Below are 19,929 nucleotides of genomic sequence, written 5' to 3'. Positions count from 1 at the left end.
ATATCAAAAACAGAAAAGATGTTGTCAGAGCCACAATTTAATTTTTTGAATATCATTCCATTTCTCTTTCCTCTACACTGTTTTCTCTCTCCTTATATTTAGTTGTGTGTATTTATGCTTGAGAGGTAGGCTTACATAGTAATTTCGAAGCTGGTTCAGTCAAGAGGACAAGTTCAAGTCTTGTCTGGGGTAGTAGCAACTTTGTGATGCTAGGCATGTCACCTAACTTCTCGGTGACCCAAGACTATTACTATTACTTAAAATTAAGTTACACATTGCCTTGGTAGAGAGGTGTATGTGTGTGTGTGTGTGTGTGTGTGTGTGTGTGTGTGTGTGTGTGTGTATACATAGGAGAGGATACCATAGCGGATGGAGAGTTTGCCTTGGAATCACAGACCTGGATTCCAGTCCTATCTCTGAGGCACCACAGACTGGCTATGAGACCTCAGGATTTACTTTACCTCCCTATGCCTCAGGCTAACTCTCTTGAATCATAAATTGCAGAGCAGGTGCTGCACTCCCTTGGTAGAGGGAGTTTTCTTGTTGGAAGTTTCCTATAGGGACGGTATCACACCAGATTTCCTTGAATCCCAAAATAAATCACTGGAGCGGGAAAAGAATGAGATTTCAGAGTTAGCAGTGAAGCAGGGGTGTGGGGAGAGGCTGTTTTTTTTTTCTTTTTCTCCCCTCAGTCTTGGGGGAAACTACAGGGAAGAGGGTTGGGGAGCAGATGGGAGAGATGGGAGGGAGAGGAGAGCAAGGAGCGTTTGCTCATGTGAATGTGTCTGACTGCGTGAAGTGTTCGCGTATGTGTATACGCGCGTGTGTAGGCGAGTGGGTGCCTAGCCCAGAGGGAAGCACCGCCTCCTTCTCTCCTAGTCTTCCCTCCCTCTTTTCTTATCCCTACCCTGGAGAAGAGCCGGAGACTAGAGCCCCCTCCAGTCACTGTTCAGACAGCCGTGGCTGCGTCAGCTGATTCCTTGCGCTCCAGCCTCTTCTCGCTCTGCTTTCTCAAAGTGGATTAAAGTCCGCCGACGCCGCCGCCGCTGTCTCGGAGTTTCTGGGTCAGGAGGATTATGAAAGTGAAGTGGGGCTGCTGACAGAGTGCAGCCAGCCAGCGAGCCAGCCAGCCATCTAGCTAGCCGCAGCCCACGAGCTTCTGCCCAACCTTGAACTTTTTTCTTTCTTTCTTTCTTTTTTTTTAAAATTCTCTCCTCCTTTCACCCTGGGCAGCCCCCACCTACAGAAGGACTTTCCGGGCAGGGTGTGCTTGAGGGAAGGGGGTCACAGTCTAGGATGGCTTCCAATTTTAATGACATAGTAAAACAAGGGTATGTAAAGATTAGGAGCAGACGCTTAGGTGTAAGTATTGGCGATTTCTTTCCTTTTGTGTTTTATTTTATGTTGTGTTGTATCACAGACTCTCGGGGGTATTGAAAATAGCCTTCAAAAATGCGGGAGGCGGGGGAAGAAATTGTGGATTTTGTGCCTTTTTTCTTTGACTCGAAATATTTCTGGCAATGTCTGGGTTTCTTCTTTGCTTACCGTGGGTATGTCTATATATGTCTGTGCTACGTCTCCTTTTTTCTTCTTTGCCTCTTTCTTTCCTTGCCTTTTTCTCTTTACCTCTCTCTCTCTCTCTCTCTCTCTCTCTCTCTCTCTCTCTCTCTCTCTCTCTCTCTCTCTCTCTCTCTCTCTCTGACCTCGCTGCTCATTCTCTCTTTCTCCTTTGGAAGATTGATGTTTGATGGTGGTAGCCTGTCTTCCAAAGAAGCCCAAGATCCCTTAACATTTTCTATGGGGAATAATAAGAGCCTCTTAGACTTATGGGGAAAAATTGGGATCCTTTTTAGCCTTGTGAGTCTGCTATTGAATAGTTCTCTCTGAATGAGGTCCCTAGGTCAGAATTTTTGAGCTGTCCTTACCCAAATCCCTCCTTTAACCTTATACCTAACCCTTCTTTCCACTTGTAGTCAAGAACTTTACTTTGGAAATTGGGGAAGGGATGGTGAGTGGTAAGAGGGAGTGGTTGGGCAGCCACAAACTGCGAGGTAAAGAGCTTTGGCTGGCGAAAGCCCCCACTTGGTAACCTCTTTCTGAGCGTGTTCAGTTCTTCACCTGATATTGGCAGAAATAGAAAAGGAGGGGTCTTTTTAGGCAGTGGAAAGGTCAAAGTACCAGCGATCAGTTATTTTTTTCTCTGTGGTTGGGTGGTCAATGTCTTTTGTTGGAATGCTTCCTGGAAGGCCAGTGGAGGAAGGTCCTTGACCCTACGAATGAAATAGTTTTGGGATGGAGAAAACACGCCTAGCTTAGTACCCCTTTTCATTTGTTCCCCCCCAACCCATCCAGAGTTTGTCTTTGCTATTTAAACATGGTCAGGTGCTATAATTTAGCGAGTTAATTCAATTTACCTTCTCTTTCAGGTTTTGAATTATTCTGAAACAACTGTCAGGCAGAAGGGAATTCTGACATAGACTATGAGTTCCTTGAGAGCAGAGAGTCTCCCCCCTCCCCTTTTTTTTGTATCCCTAGGCAGTGCTTAGTATGATGCTTAGCACATAGAAGGCACTTAATAAATGTTGACATGCATAATTGATCAACTGTTTCCCCACTGTTTTTCAAGTACAGTTGGATAGAGGATAGTGTGGGGTAGGTTTAGAGGTGAGAGTTGACCCCCAAAGTAGTGTGCCACTCAGGGAAATCATCTGAGTAAAGGAAAGCTTATATTGCCTTTTAATAAATTATTCATGTGTGTAGTTTGAGTGTGCTAAAGAGAAGGAAGAATATGACACAATATACAAATCTGCATTCTGTAGAGGCTTTATTGAAATTGGTCCTTTGACCTGTGATCTACAGTATTTTTAATGGCGATTGCCTTGTTTCCAGTTTCTTGGCAAAGTAGTAAACATTGAAGGCATGAGTGGAGGGGAGGGAGAAAGTCCTGGTGGGGTGGGATAAGGAAGAGTAAACCCTGATAATTTCAGTGGCATGACATCATTACTATTTTAGCCTAATAAAGCAGTACCATACTTTTGTTACTATAATTATGTGCTAGTGCAAGTAAGAAGAATAAATGTAAGGAAACTAATATTAGACCTCTTAAGTTTTTTATTTTATCTATTACTTAGGAGTCAAAAACCTTACTATCTATTGCTTCTGTACCACACTAAATATTAGAACAAGGAAAAAAATCTAGTCATTTCATTGCCCCCTGAGAGACTGAAATATCTGGATTTTGAGGGGGATGTAGAACATGCCTATTATTAGGCTTAATTATTTTCATTCAGAAATTGCCAAGAACTTATCATTCAGTGTTTAGGGATCATTCCAATAGTAAGAGTACATGAATTATTAATGCATAAAGCCTGAATTATTCATAAGAATAAGTTTTTGTTCAATTGTGACATATGATGATTTACTGGAAAGACTAGTTACCATTAACTTTCCAGTTTAATGTGCATTTAGGGTATTTTTCTATATTATGACAATAGAAATTTTGTAGATCTGTGTCATTACTAGGCCTCTGAAGAAGATATGAAATGAAAGTAAAAGAAATTCATGTGACTCCTGGTACTTTGCATTAATTTCACACAGTATACTACCTTAAAAGTTGGCAATGTACTTTGTCAGTCTGGTTTTACTCCTTTTGACTATGCCTTAAATTGAATGGCTTTCAGAACATCCTTTGAATGCTGTTGGTTATTGAGGGGAAATGAATGATAGAATAAATGCTGTTAATATCTGTTAATATTTGCATTTTACCTGGAATTTGTTTTTAAAATTCTAGCAATACTAATGAAAGAGGCTGACAATCCAATTAAAACAGAAGAAAAATCAGTAAAAGTAGGGGCATGGAGCTTGGAACAAAGGACATGTAACGTTTATAACTGAAAGAAATTTTAAGGCCAAAAATGAAGGAAAGTGACTTGCCCAAGGCCATATATTGTGTTAATGACAGAGTTAAGGACCAGGTCCTTTGTGTTGTTGCTAAAACTTTTGTATCAATACTAAATTATGTAGTGAATTAGGAGGAACAGGAGCAATATACAGTGATCACTTCTATTCCTTTTTAAAAAAACCTTCATCTTCTGTCTTAGAACCAATACTGTGTATTGGTTCTAAGGCAGAAGAGTGATAAGGGCTAGGAAATGGGGGTTAAGTGACTTGCCCAAGGTCACAAATCTAGGGAGTATCTGAGACCAAATTTGAACCCTGGACCTTCTGTTTCAAGGCCTGGTTCTGAAACCCCTGAGTCACCTACCTACCCCCATCATCTCCATTTCTGGACATGGGTGTCCTCAATAATGTAATGTATATGAAAATATTCTGTTTATTGTTGTTTGAGGTCAATTAGGTCACTTAATACTTGTACTACTTACTCACTAGGCTATTTTTGAGGATCAGATCAAAATATTTTATTTTTCTAATTACATAAAATAAAAAGTTGCATCTTTAAATCACTTTATAATCAATGACAGATAAAATTAAAAGTATCTAGGTTTGGATCCTTAGCACCTATTTAAGTGATTACCAAATACTTGTGAAATGATTGATAGTAGAATGAGGGTTGGATGTGGAATGAGGAAGATCAGAGATTGTATCCATCTTGGACATTATCCGTATGATCCTGGTCATACTTAGCTTTCTCAGATTCATTTTCCTTATCTGGAAAATGAAGATGATAATAGCACTATCTTACAGGGTTGTGAAAATAAAATCAAATGCCATTTTGCAAACCTTAAAGAACTAAATAGACGTAGATAGATGTTAGCTATTATAAACTGTTATAAAATGTAATATTGTGATTATTGTTATTGTTATCAAGATAAGATTCTTAACTTTTTCATGTCATGGACCTCCTTGGAAGTCTGGTAAAACTAATTGACCCCTTCATAGTATGATTTTTGTTGCCTTCATAATTGAAAGAAATACTAAATTTCAATTAGAAGTTAGTCATAATAAAATATATTTTTTCACAGCAAAGTTTAAAGACCCCCTTAAGTTTATTCATGGACATCTTGTATCCCATGTTAAGAATCAACCCCTCTTTTAGCAAATCTCTAGCTATTTACTATTGTGATCACAGCAGGGCAAGGTGAATCATATGTTTGAAGATGGTGAAGTTGATTTTAGGTGGGGAGTAAGTGCCTTCAAGCATCAGAAAGACACATTCGCATCTGGCAGTCTAGCAAAGTTAAACATAGTTTAATGGATTTCTGATATCAATTTGCCATTGAATATGATTTCATCAATTCAGGTATACCTTCCAGTAAAGCATGTTGCAGCCCTTCCACATGTCCTAATGGTATGCAGTTTTTCTCCATGCATTTCCATAAATAAATCCTCTATACCAGAGGATTTATTTATGGAAATAAATAAATTTAAAACCAAACCCCAGAGCCCTTCTTTTTGGTATGTTAATATTTTTATGGATATCAATACTTAATGGATATCATGGGATGGAAAATTGAGGTGATTTACTCTGTAGTAGAAGTCATTTGTCTTCTCTGTGTTTTGTTTTCTCACTTTTAAAACTGAGGGTAGTAATGCAACCGATGTATAAAATTTATTCTTTGAAAGCTTACCTAGTACTTTCTTTTTTATTCTTCTAGTCCACTTATCACACAAAGTGTTATAGTTATATATCTGTATTTTATCTGCCTACTAAACTTATCTTAGTATTTGTTGAACATCTACTTGTTCTCAGCCATATTATAGGTACAATGGGAACATTTAAAAAAATTAATGAATGAAAAGAAGATGTATTCCATGTCACTAATGGATTCACAATTACAGTTTCATTCAGAAATGAGGATGCAACAATTTTGGATCAATTAGGTGTTAGGTTGTGTAGTTCAATTAAATTTAACAATCATTAAAATGCCTACTACATGCCCAACATCAACTAGGTACTAAGGATCTGAAGACAAAAATAAGCAGCCCTTACCCTCAAGGAACTTACATTCTTCTCTGAATGAAAAATGAATTCAGAGAAGGGAGAGATCAATTAAATATCCTCTAAGATCTTTTGGTGCAAGCTAATGGGATACCTAAGAAGAATAAGCTGTATTTTTAAGTAACTGCTTTAAAGTTGTTGTTTAATGGTGTCTGATCCTTTGTGACCCCATTTAGCATTTTCTTGGCAAAAATACTAGTGTTGTTTGGCATTTCCTTCTCCAGCTTATTTTACAAATGAGGAACTAAGGAAAATAGGGTTGTTAAGCCCAGGGTCACATAGCAACTTAATGTCTGAGGCTGGATTTGAATTCTGGTTCTCTTGACTCTAGGGTTGGTACTCTGTTCACTGCACCACATAGCTGCCCATCTAGAGGTACAGATTTGAGATTATTCATTGGTTAAGCTCTCATTGCATATTTGGAATTTAAGAACTATCTCAGTACAAAGAAAGACAACAAAATGGATGGAAAGTCAGAATCCCATAATGGTAGAGTTAGAAGGGACCTTTTGTACTTAAGTTGTTTTTCATGGTGGCATCTGACTGTTCTTTTGCAAACATATTGGAGTAGTTTGCCATTTCCTTCTCCAACTCATTTTACAGATGAGGAAACTGAAGCAAACAAGAATGAGTGACTTGCCTAGTATTACACAGCCACTAACTATATGGGAAGAAATTTGAACTTGGGAATGATGTGTTTAGCCTTCTTGACTCCAGGCTTGTCACTCTATTTACTGTACGACCTAGCTGCCAAAAGGACCTTAGAGGTCATCAAACACCCCTAACTCATTTAAACTCAGGGCTCTTGCTACATTTTATCTCTTTCAGCTACACTACACAAATTATTGAACATGGTATACTTCTGACTGTATCCTTTAAATGATAAATTCTTAACTTGGTGTCTATGAGCTTTAAAAGTTTTTAAATTAACTATAAATTGGGTTCCTTTGTAATTATATATATATATTATGTTTTTAAAACTACCAAAGAAGGGAGGGAAAAAAGGGATAGAAGAAAGGAAGGAGGGAAGAAATGAAGGAAGAAAGGAGGGAGGGAAGGAAGGAAGGAAGGAAGGAAGGAAGGAAGGAAGGAAGGAAGGAAGGAAGGAAGGAAGAAGATAGAGAAGGAAGAAGGGAAGATAGATTTCTGACAATGTATTTCTTTGCCATGTGGATAAGAACTAGCTAAGGCAATTCAGTGGAAAGGATTTTCTGAATGGAACTCCTTGAATCCAGAATGGCTCTGCTATTTTGCCAGTTTTTTAAAGTTTCCTTTTTATTAGTCATTCAAGCCTCATTCTCCACATCACTTAATAATACGTTCTCTGCTTTTTCCTATTTCTCAGTTTTGTTATGAGGTTCATATAAGTTAATATATCTAAAACCAACAATACAATAGTCAATTTCTAATTCCATCAGACATCATAAGACCTCCTTACTGGGAAGATCATTTCCCCTGGTTGACCAAAAATTGCGCATAAAAGATACTTTGAAACTCTCCCTTTTCTTTTTGTACCTAAGTGTTACTAATATAGACTGGTCAATCTCCTAGTTTGTTATTTCTCATTCTCATTTCCTGACTGGTCCACATTCATTTCTGAGATTACATGTCTTCAGTGGTATCACAGGTAATGAAAGCATTCTAGTCAATTTCATCCCTCAAACATTTATTGATCAGCCACTCTGTTATGAGTACAGAACCATGCTAGGCACAGGAGATGTAAGGTCAAAAATAAAGCCACTTCTGCCTTCAAATTACTTTTTTTGTTATTGCCATTCAGTTGTTTCCAAGAGTTTGTGAGCTCATTGACCATAGCTCTTCATGGGGTTTTCTTGGCAAGGACCTGGAGAGGTTTGTCATTTTCTCTTCTAGGGGATCCTTTTATCAGACAATCAGAGGTTAAGTGACTTACTTGCCTAGGGTGACACAACCAGGAAGTATCTGATGCTGATCTTTCTGACTCTATCCACAGAGCCATCTAGTTGCCTCCTTTGTATACAGAGGTTAAGTGACTTGCCTAAAGCCACACAGCTAGGAAGTATGAGGCTGGATTTAAAATCAGGTCTATCTGACTTGAGTTCCAGGTTTCCAACCACTTAGATACAGTTGTCTCTAAGAACTTATCTTCACTATAAAAGTGAAATATTCATGTTCTGATAGTTTTTTAAAAAGAATACCCATAGTTGTATTGGAATAGGAAATTTTCAGAGAGTATTCTCTCTGGCAACTAGGTGTCACAGTGAATTAGAATAGGATTCTAGAGTCAGGAAGAGCTTAGTTTAAGTCTGTCCTCAGACACTTACTAGCTCTGTGACCTTGGGCAAGTCACTTTACCTCTCTGAGCCTATTTCCTTATCTGTGAAATGGGACTAGTAATAGCACCTGTTGTTATGAGGATCAAATGAAATAATTGTAAAGTCCTTATTTAGCACAGTGCCTGACACATAGTAAGTGCTATATAAATGCTAGCTATTATTTTTTATTATAGCGGGAATACTCTCTGCTAATTCAGGTTAGCACCTGCTCCTATAATCTTTAGCCTCAAAGACTCCATCCAATAGGAAAGCCAAATAAGGTAACTGGGAGAGTAGAAAGAACAGTGTACTATGTATGACTCAGGCAGCCTTGGTTCTAGTCACTTTAGGTCAAATATAGCCAGTATATGCAGAAGGCATGTCTTCCTGATTCCCAATCTGACTTTCTATTCATGTCACCATATTACATGTCATTTTTATAATTTATTTATGTATGCATATATGTATATATACATGCAAATCCATACATATATATTTATACAAATGTATACATCTACTCAAAAATGTATTTCTAAACACACTATATCTTTATGGCTTATATGTTACTTTTTTCACACCCTTGCAACATAGGGATTCAAGTATGATCATATAAAACTCAGGCTCTAAGGGACCAAGTGACTTATCCCTAGTCACAAAGCTTGAAGTTCCAGTGTTGTGAGTTGAACTCAGGTCAGTTTCTTTCAGTGTAAGTCCAGTGCTCCCTGTGTCCTGTTCTCTCTCTCTCTCTCTCTCTCTCTCTCTCTCTCTCTCTCTCTCTCTCTCTCTCTCTCTCTCTCTCTCTCTCTCATCATTTAACTATTTGCGAATTTGAATGTCTTAAAATCAAGTACTTGAAGAATTAGACAGCTGAAATGACTGAAAAAAAACTTCAAAAGATGAGTCTATCTAGGTTGGAACTCAGATGATGGACATTTCAGTTGTATCCAATTCTCCATGACTCAATAATTTGAAGTTTTCTTGGCAAAAGTACTAGAGTGGTTTGACATATCCTTCCCCAGTTCATTTTACACAAAAAGAACGGAGGCAAACAGGATTAAGTGACTGGCCCAGGGTCATACAGCTAGTAAGTGTCTGAGGCTAGTTTTTAACTTAGGAAGATGAGTGTTCTTGACTACAGACTTGGCACTGTATCCAGTGTGCCACCTACCTGCCCATGTGACCCTGAGCCACTCACTAATTGTATCTCTAAACCCCAGTTTCCTAATTCTTTGAAATGAGGAGGTTGGACTAGATGTTCTTTCTCGTTCCTTGAAGTTCTAATTCTCATGATCTTATAAATATAAACGGGATTAAATTTTCAAGTCTAAAATTGTCTGGGTTCAGGAGGGGTGTGTGTGTTTGTGTGTGTGAGTGTGAGCATGGAAAGGTCAAATTATGTTTAGTTATATTTTTTGATACTATGTGAGTTAATTAAAATTAACTCACCACACAAAGTAATTCCATAGTTTTATAGTTAAAAACATGTACCAGGACTGCATATTTGATAGAGGTAAATTTTCTACATCTACTCCCCAAATTTGGCACTTAAAAGGAAAGTAAATGATGCTAAAATTAGGTGTAATCCATTACATTTGTATTTGTTTCTGTTTAATCTTTTCTACCTGGAGTTTATTGCCTTTTGTTTATATGACACCTTAAAAGGGCACATTTCCTTATACTTCAAACTCTCTGTCCCCTTCACTAATATAACAAGAGGTGTGGCATAACAGACAGTGCATGAGATTTGGAGCTGGAGGATCTGTTGTAGTCTCAGTCTTCCTTTGTGACCTTTAAGCAAGTCACTTCCCTCAACCTCTTAATTTTCTTACGTGCAAAATACAGGGCTTGAACTTAATGATTTTTAGGTCCCTTTCAGCTTAGTGATCTTAAGAGTGAGATAAATCAGGCAATTTACAAATGGCTTAGCTCAGATTAAAATAAAATTTTATTGCACTCCAAAGAAGTTGTCAGTTAATAAAACAATTTTACTAACTCATTGACAGTTTTAAATCTAGTGTCCCTGAAGTCTTAGGTATAATTTTAAGTGTTCAAAGCTTAAAACTGTATTAAGAGTTTTGGAATGCCTTGTATAAATACCTTTGTTTTTTGGGCCACTTTTCAGTAATTCATATAAAAAACTGTCTTGAAAAGAAAGTAAATTAACAAAACAAAACTGTCCTGGCCCCCCAAACAGGAGCTATTTACTCTTCTTAGAATAGGTCCCTTGAAATAATTTCAAGTTGACTCATTTGCAAACAAACAATTTTTGTATATGTGCTATGATATACTGATAGTAGGACTCCAGTCTAGATAGTTGTTTTAAGGTGAACACATCCCATCAGACTTGTTGAATTAGATTTAAAATGTGATGTGAAGTTAAAATATTTTTTTTTCCTATGGTCTTGGCCACAAAAAAAGACTTTAATCTATTTAAATATATCATTTGCTGGATGTTGTGAAGTGTCTGGATGGTGGATTTGACTGTTTTCAAACTTAAGGAGATGAATTGAAAGTTGAAATGAAAAATGTGTCACTGAATTGTGAGGTAGACAGTCATTCAATTTTCAAAGTGATAGGATGCTAGAGATTTTCCTCAGAGAGCTTCTGGCATGTGGATGCGTAATTTATAATTTCAGCACTAGTTTAAGGCAAATGCTTGAACTGATCCTTTTTTTGGGGGGTATTCTCTGGGATAGGAGTCATCAGCCATGGTCATTTTAAGTTGGATTCTTGGGGCTCATGGGATCATACTTTCTTTTGTTTTAAAGAGAAAAAGTTGTAAGATTGGAATGGAAGTTGCCATTTAAGATTTAGAAATACATTGAAGATGATTAATCTTTAAAATCATCTTGAGAAATATTATAACGTATTTTTGTATGGAAGATGAGCAAAGCCATATGTTAGATGTGATGGATTTTTAGTCTAAAAAGGAAATAAGGAAAATCAGCCCTGGTTGTCATTAATGTATTGAGGCCAAATATATGTGGTTAGAGAATTGAATAAAAATAGGCTAGTGAATCTGCCTGGATAATTTGTTCTCCTTAATTTGGTAAACTTCATATTGTTTCTTTTATTGTATCTAATAAAAGAAAAATCCATCAATTATTTCAATATAAAGATCATACAGATTTAAATGTTCCTAAAATTAAGGAATTAAAATATATACCTATACCAAGTTAACAATAAAACAATATATAAATCAATATATACTATATTTGTATATTTATGCATGTCTCTCTCTATATACACACACAAAGAAACACAAACATCATATATATATACATATACATTTACACAGTACATGTGTATGTATAGAGTTTTGACAAAAAGTGACATACTGGATAAAAAAGTAGCAAACCACTTCAGTATCGTTGCCAAGAAAACATCATGAATAGTATTAAATGCTAAAAGATATGACATCAGAATGGTGTACTCTGTGGTCCATGGATCACAAAGAGTTGGACATGACTATAGGAATGAATAATGACAGTGTGAGTGTGTTTGTGTTTCTGTGTGTGCTCAGGTGGGTGCATTATATATATATATATATATATATATATATATATATATATATATATATATATATATATGCAGTGGCAGTGTTGCACAGAGGATAGAGAACAGGAAATGGAGCCAGGAAGACTTGATTTCAAGTCTAGCCTCTAGTTACTGTGTGAACCTTGTGAATCTTGAAATTTCTCAGACTTGTGAATGTTAAAAAATTCCCCATTGGGGAATTTTTCATTGGGACAATTCCCTATTGGGACTATTCCCCATTTTAAACAGTGAAGCTACTTAGATCTAAAATGTGAGAACTCTACTTAGATCAGAAATGTGAAGACCTCTACTCCCCCTGTACTTAAGCCTGCTTTAGGGGAGAAAACTCCTTGCTGAACCATGAAAAATACTTAAACCCATACTTAAGCCATCCCTATTTTTAGAATTAATACAAAGGGGTGCTAAGTACCTATAAAGGTCAGGCAACTTGTGAACTTACAAGGAGCAAAGAAGAAAAAACTTACTCAGAGATTCTAGCTTACTCAGGTGTGGATTACTAAAAGGATTAGTCTACTCAGATGTGAATTCAGAATGGGCGGTCCTTTGGAAAACGTCTACTGTGATTGGTAGATGTAAGGACTTAGGGGAGGTGACATAGGAGAAAACCCCCTATATAAGAAAAGGACAGGCTGTTAGAAGAGATAGAGGCTCTAAAGCAGTCTTTAAAGAGGCTGTTAGAAGGAGAGTGCTCTAAGGAGGAGGCTCTGAAGAAACAGGCTCTAAGGAGTCTCTTGGGAGAGTCTCTTGAGGACAGTCAGAAGAATCCCTCTCTGGAGAAGGATGGCTGGCTGAACTGGTGTCTATATCCTTGCTTAGACAGATCTTGTGGTGAGTGATAAAAGACTGACTGATCTCTCTCTCTTAAGACTCAGGTCTAGGCTATGTTGGCTTAAGGCCCTTCATACTTATTCCTTTCTTACTCTTTCTCTCTTTCTTTAATTCCTCATTGTATTATTAATTAAATTCTCTATAAAACCCAGTTGACTTGGGTATATTCATAATTAGGAATATTTCCCTGGCGACCACCTTATATTTGATTTAAAACAAGACACTGTAGTGAAAACATTTTCTGGGGTCACAATTTACTCACCCACTCTTATATCTACGACAATTTATATCTTCCACTATTTTACTCACTACAGTTTACAACCTCAACCATTTTAACTCTTACAGTTTATGGCATCCACTCTTTTAAATGCCACAACCTGGGTAAGTCACTTACATTCTTAGTTGTTCTCCTGCATTGGTAGAGGGCATTTCCTCAACCTGTGGTTTCTTATGCTATTGGAAAAAAATCCAAATCCTGGAATGATGTTTATATTAGAGAATTGTTTAGAGACCATAAGCAATTAAGTGACTTGGCTAATGTCATATAACCCATACTTTTTTTTTAACCCTCATCTTCTGTTTTAGTATCAGTTCTAAGACAGAATTGCAAGAGCTAGGCAGTCTGGGTTAAGCGATTTGCCCAGGTTCACACCTGAGGCCAGATTTGAATCTAGGCTCCCCTTGATACTTTATCCCATATAGTACCTAGAGCCCAGTTGGAGTTTTCTTGGCAAAGATACTGGAGCAATTTGCCATATCCTTTTCTATCTTATTTACAGATGAGGAAACTAAGGCAGATGACTTGTCTAGGGTCATACCGCTCATAAGTATTTGAGATTGGAGTCTTCCTGAGTCCAGACCTGGCACTTAAACCACTGAACCATCTCATTGCCTACCACCAGTACTGTTAAGAAGTAGAACTTGAACACAGTTCTTTCTGAGGCAATTTCCTAAGAATAAGTTGTAGGCTAAACTGCTGACTTACATCAGTAAAGAGTTTCCTTCCTGGAAGTTCTCTACATTGATGGAATCCCAGGTCAGGATGGATGCATATACAGATATGTATACATATATTCATAATTCCAAAGAAATGTTACACATTTTCTTGAGTGAATAGATTGATAGGATGTGGGATTCCCCTCTGCCAATTACTTATTTTTAATTTTGCAACCTTCATTCAAAAATAAGCCAAAATCAGGCCACTTAGTATGGGGGAAATAGCAATGAATTATGAGGCCAGAGACATTGATGGTCACAATTTTGTCATTTGAGTTACCTTTTATTTTCATAAAATGGGGGATAGTATCTTCCCCATTGACAATGACTGACTATTGCTTTTGGGGGGAAATAGGTGTGAACAACTTTGAAAAGAATAAAGTATTATACAAATGTGCTTCATTTTCTTACTCTATAAAAGGGGAGTTTGTATTAGACCTCTAAGGTCATTGCCAGGTCTGACATCCCAGCTCATTAAAGCTTAGTTATTACATTACATCTGAAATTGTCTCCTTTGCTAACCCATCAGATTACAGAGTCGATAGGAAATATCAATGAGGCATCTGGAATCTAAGTGCTCCTCAGTTTCAAGACAGTTTCCTACTAAGCACTGATGATTTTTCAGTTTGCTTTTGGCACAGAGACACTATCACAGAAAAGGTAGAATTGTATGCCTACCAAAAATGGGCAACCTGGAATAAAAGCTGGGCTGTGGTGTATGCCATTTAAAAGCTAGTATCTAACATTCTCCAATTCTTAGATCCTTTGTCTTCTGGCTCTGTTGTTAAGCAGATGTTCTGGAAATGGGAACTCCCTCCTCTTATCCAGCTGTCAAAGCTGCCTGCTATTTCATTGGAGAATCTCAGCAGGGCATCAGATCATTTTATTCTGTTTCTGGGAGTGTTTAACCTTTCCAACTGGGCTTGTCACTGTATTTGAATTTCAAAATTCAGTGGCTAATTGTACAAAGGTTAGTCATGATTGAAGCTATCTCCACTAGACAGGGCTTTTAGTTGGAATCCAATTCTTTGACACTCTCATCCAATGGGGTTAATAGCCCTAAGCCTTATCAAAGGCCTCTGCTCTTGTCTAGTGTATGATTTTTTTCATTTGTTTGCTAGCATCTAATTTTTCTTTTATTTCCCTTTCTTAAAAGTAGTCAGTAAGTATTTATTGAGCACTTTCTATGTTTTGGCATTGTGCTAAGTGCTGGGGATACAAATACAAGTAAAAGGAGAGATAGTTCTTATCTTCAAGGAGCTTATGTTCTGATAGGAGGAGACAACAGATAAAAGGAGCTAGGGGGTGGACAGTGCTGAGTATGGGGACATGGTGAAGGAGATCAGAGAACTATACAGTTCCATGTAGCTCATTAAATGAAACTTTAGTGGTTTATTTCTCTCACTATGAACTTAAACAGTTATACTATTTAGGCTTGGAAAACACTTTACAAACACTACCTTACTTGATCCTCAAAATAGCTCTGTGAATTGCAATACTACTGATATTTTTGTGCCCATTTTACAAATGAGGAAACTAAGAATGAGGAAGAAGCCAGTCAGGTACAGAGGAAAAATATACTGAATTGGGAGGACCTGATTTTTAGTCCCTGCTCTGCCATTTAGAAGTCTCTGTGACTGGGCAGACTTCTGTTCCTCATCTATAAAATGAGGAGACCAGACTAAATAGACTCATAAAATCCCATCCAAACTCTAAGTGATTTGCCCAGGAGTACTCAGCTAATAAGTATCTGAGGTGAGATCCAAACAGCTGTTTTCAGGAGTCTGTTTCTGGTTAGTGTTCTATACATTACTCTATGATGTCTTTAGAATGTAGGGTCACCTTCAAGGCTCAGAGGAGGATTTCAGTGGAGCATTTATTATTATTTTTTTAAATTGTGAAGCAGTCCGACTCTCTTCCACTTACTTTGCAAAATGGAAAAGTGGTTCCTTACCTGGTTCATTTTATTTGAATTGTATGGAATATGTGTGGCAAAATACCATGAGCCAACCAAGTTTAGCTGTTGGATAGACAAGCATTAAATAGTGGGCAGGATTTACGGGTATTACTTTAACTCTCTTGGATTGAAGGGCCTAATTACAACTTCTTTCCCATGCACCTGCTTACACCAACCAGCCTCATAAAAACAAATCCTTCTTATAGCTTATTTGTAGCCAGAGGAAGAGAAAATGCATTCATCTGTGAACCTGATTTTGTTTTAATTCGGTGCAGAGCATTTGGTTACAAATAAGTCACTCCACAAGAAGAGACAATGTGATTTTCTTTATAACTGTCGATTTCATTTGGCTATTGCTTCTTTCTTGGAAACATTTGTATAATAAATGGAGTAGCAGAAGAGATGCTGCCTGCCAGATGTTTCTGGATTGATTAAAGATTTAAAAGGAGGAACTATTCCCCGGGCTTCTGGACAACCTCTTAACTAGATTGATGATTTGCCCATAGGAGTGAAAGATTCTTTATTGTACCGAAATGATAGTCTAAAGCTAAAACCACTTTAGTGACACAAAAAGACACAGGAAAGAGGTTCCATTAGAATAGATTAGGTATTTTTATATGAGCTCAGATTTAAAGCATATTTTTCTGAAATAGGACAAGTTGAATACTTTTGAGGTAGAAAATGACCTGTGTGGTGCAATGATGACAGCACCAATTTTTTTTTCTTATCGTTAGTTGGTGGATTTTATGTTTGGGGACCAATTTGCTTTCGAGTCAAAACCATGCATTTCAGAAACGGGGAGTTACTTATTGCAGATGAACATAGGAAAAAGAACATAAGACCCAAGGAAGTTGAGATCCTACTTTTGATTTTGTCATGTAAAATCTTTTAAATGACACTGTCACTATTAAAGCTACAAAAAAATAGACAGAAAAGAAGATAGTAGTGGGAATAGAAAATTCTTACTTTTCTAGGCAATAATCGTGCACTTTTGCAATATCCAAATACATTCATGATTAAACTATGTTGGTACTTCTTTCCTTCTCCTCTATATCCAATCAATTGTCAAATCTTGTAGGTTTTCACCATAAAACTTGCATTTCTCTCCTCTCTACTTGGGTTGCTAATACTCTGATCTGGGGGCAAGGCATTAAATATTTGTTGTTGTTGTTGACCTTTTTTGAAGCCTGTAAAAATGTGGATTCCTTCTCAGAATAATTATTTTATATAAATAAAATAAGTTCCATAGGATCAATAAAGAAATCAATTATGCTAGAAAAGTTATACAAATTTTTTAAGAACATAAACTACAGGTTAAAAACCTCTGATTTACTTCCTTATCACCTCTCACTTGGAATATTGTAGTTGGTCTTCTAGCCTCAATTTTTTCCCCTCTCTACTCCTTAAGTTGAATGCCAAATTGATACATCTAAAGTCCAGGTCTCACTATGTCAGTCCTCTGCTCAAGAAAAATTAGAAGCTCCTTTTTATTTCTAAAATAAGTATAAATTCTTCTGCTTAGTTTTTAAAGCTCTTTTAAATTTGTATTCAGCCTACCTTTATAGGTTCATTCCATATTACTATCCTTCACAAACACCTGTCCCATTTACTACTCCTTGTGAATAACACTGCATCTCCCATCTCCATGCCTTTGCATGGGTACCATCTTCATTGTCCAAATGAATTCCATCTAAAATTTGCCCTCATAGAATCCTGGGTTCCTTTTATTTTTTATATGGGAGTTCTTTTAAATCTAGGGTACCATTTGTATTAAAGGGTTTTTTTAGTTGTAATTGAGGTTTTCAGTTTTTCAGAGTAGAGAGAGAGAAAGAGAGGAGAAGAGTGGAGACCCCACTTCTCAAAGTGGGGTTCAGGGGAGATAGCAGATGTAATGAGTTGGCTTAGAGAGAGGAGAGAGGGTTTGAAGATTTTCTCCCTTCTGCCTTCTCTCCTTAGCTATGGCTGCTCTTCAAGATTTTCTCTTGTCCCTCTTGTTCCCCCTTCACTACTAGAGACCAAAGGGTCTCCCTTTGATCTGCTCACTCACACTTGATTCACAGCTTGGGGAAAAGATAACTATTTTAATGTCAACTCAATCAGGGGTTAGCAAAGAATAAATAGCAAGGAAAAATGGGAAAGGACAGTGGGAAAAGGGGGTCCATGTCTCTATCTAAAACACTTTCCCCTCTCTCCTTGAGTTTGGGGGGAACTCAGGCCTTGGCAGCCTGAGCCCCCAGGGAGAAAGTCAGGATGACTCATCCTAGGTTTGGTCCCTTGGCCACAGTTTAGACTCACGGCAACAGGAGCTGAAGTAAAGTCAGACAGATATTTAAAATGTCTTTCTCTGGCTTCCTCTTCATTAATCTTTTCAATTAGGAAATGTTGGGGGGAAAGATTACCAGTCATCAGCAGGAAAAGTGGTTAATCCTCAGGAGAAAGTCTTTTTCAACCTTTTCTCTTCAGCTTCTCTTAACTGAGAGACCAACTCCTGTACCAGCCAGAGTCTTCTCCTCCTCAAGATTCCCTCCTCCGGGGGCCCCTCCCCTGTCAAGGTGATCAGTTCCACATACTCTTCAGCCTGGCACTTTTCTTTATGTGCCAGCCTCTGACCCAGTAGATCAATTGGTAACCTCATACAAAATGCCTATCCTGATGCCTTCAATTGTTATACTCTCTCTCCAGAAGGTACTTTGTAGCTATTTTAAAATATATTTCCTTTTTAGTTTTCTTGTACATTTTTTACTCCAATAGAGTGTAATCAAGGGTAGGATCTATTTTGTTTTTAGTCATTGTCTCCCCCCACTGCCTACAGCACTATTTAGCACATAATACATTCCCTATAAATGCTTGTAAAATGAATGACAGATCACAGTCACATTTTGGGAAAAGGGTCAGCAAAATCAAGGCTTGTTGAGCATTGTGAAATTTGAAGAAAGAAAATCGGTCAAGTATAGATAGGCAACAATAATAATGACACACAACTTTCATTTTATTAATACTTCAGAGTTTACAAAGGGCTTTCCTTGAATCTACTCTTTGGAAGTTCAAGGGTTTTTAATCCTAGTTTAGTGGTGTGAATTAGCATTCGCAAAGCTTTAAGTGTGCAACTAGGATTTAAACTCAGGCTTTCAGATTAAATATCCAGTTCTCTTTTCACTAGAATCAGACTATTGAAGTTGAAGGGGTATATCAAAATTATCTACTCCAATCTTTGGATTTTATGGTGCATGAAACTGAAGATCCTATAGCTAGTTATTGGCAGAATTGAGAAGAGAACCTGGCTCTTATTTCTATGCTTTTTTGCATCAAAACTGATGTACTGATAGAAAAGCAAGAACTTAGCTATTCCAAGTAGTGACTATTAAGATAATTCCAGTTACATTCAGAAACGTACACCATATAAAGGTTCTTATTAGGGAACCAACTGTTTAAAGAAAACTTTTGCCACTTCTGTGGCAGATGAGACCTTGAGAAATTGCTTGAGCTCTATAAATCCAGACTAGGTTAGAGGTGTGTGTGTGTGTGTGTGTGTGTGTGTGTGTGTGTATGTGCGCGCATGAGTGTGCATGTGTGTTTGTGTGTATACAATTATCCCTTCTACATCATGATTTTCTCCTTCATGGTTTTGATATATTGTGGGTTGGCATAAGAAATTAAATGGGAACTTTTTGGGAATTTTGTAGAAGCTACAGATGACATGCAAAGGCCAGGAGGCAAGAAAGTAAAAATTTAAAAACTTAGAAATGAATACTTAATCCAAAATTTAAAATAAGGCATTGTAAACACCCCATAAAAGAAAAAGAAAAAATTCATACTTCTCTCATGAAGGAAGGGCCAAACATTTTATGTGGATTTTCCAGATGGCAGACCACCTGGCCCCTAACCCCTGTGATGCTGAAAGAACAACTGAATAGATATAGATATAAATATGCATCTGTGCATATTTACATATATGCATATATGTATATATGTTTACATATGTATATATATATGTGTCTTTAAGGTAACAAAGTACTTTATACATATTATGTCATTTGATCCTCATACTGATTCTATGAGGCAGATGTTTTTATTATTCTGATTTTGCAGTTGAAAAAACCTGAAGTTTAGAGGTTAAATGACTTCATAAAGACTATGATTTTTATGCAAATACTTACACTATGTATATATTTAACACTTGTTAGCTGAAGATGCTCCAGAGGATAGAAAGTTTGGAGCTCCTTTTTATGAAAAATATATGCTAAGGAGTAGAGTACTCTGCCATGTGGAAACCATGACTTGGAATTTAAAGGAAAACTGCCCCCACCAAAGTTGAAGGTAAACAGACCTGTGTCCTA

General features: G+C 37.2%; 1 protein-coding gene across 4 annotated transcripts in view; it reads left to right on the top strand.

Moving 5' to 3' along the window:
• Window positions 1-824: 824 nt before the first annotated feature.
• DOK5 (docking protein 5) overlaps window positions 825-19,929 on the top strand; it is a 181,400-nt gene continuing 162,295 nt past the window's right edge. For 2 of the 4 annotated variants that reach the window (XM_001369086.4, XM_007475695.3), the window contains exon 1: window positions 893-1,362. In XM_001369086.4, coding sequence (XP_001369123.1) covers window positions 1,297-1,362 — 66 coding nt within the window. In that variant the 5' untranslated portion in view covers window positions 893-1,296. Of the gene's footprint in view, window positions 1,363-19,929 lie in introns of all 4 variants that reach the window. The other 2 variants (XM_007475697.3, XM_007475696.3) reach the window with 2 other exon arrangements.

Source organism: Monodelphis domestica, chromosome 1 (assembly GCF_027887165.1).
Source record: "Monodelphis domestica isolate mMonDom1 chromosome 1, mMonDom1.pri, whole genome shotgun sequence".
Lineage (NCBI taxonomy): Eukaryota > Metazoa > Chordata > Mammalia > Didelphimorphia > Didelphidae > Monodelphis > Monodelphis domestica.
The sequence above is the reverse complement of the archived record's forward strand: the minus strand, read 5'-3'. Positions and strand labels throughout refer to the sequence as shown.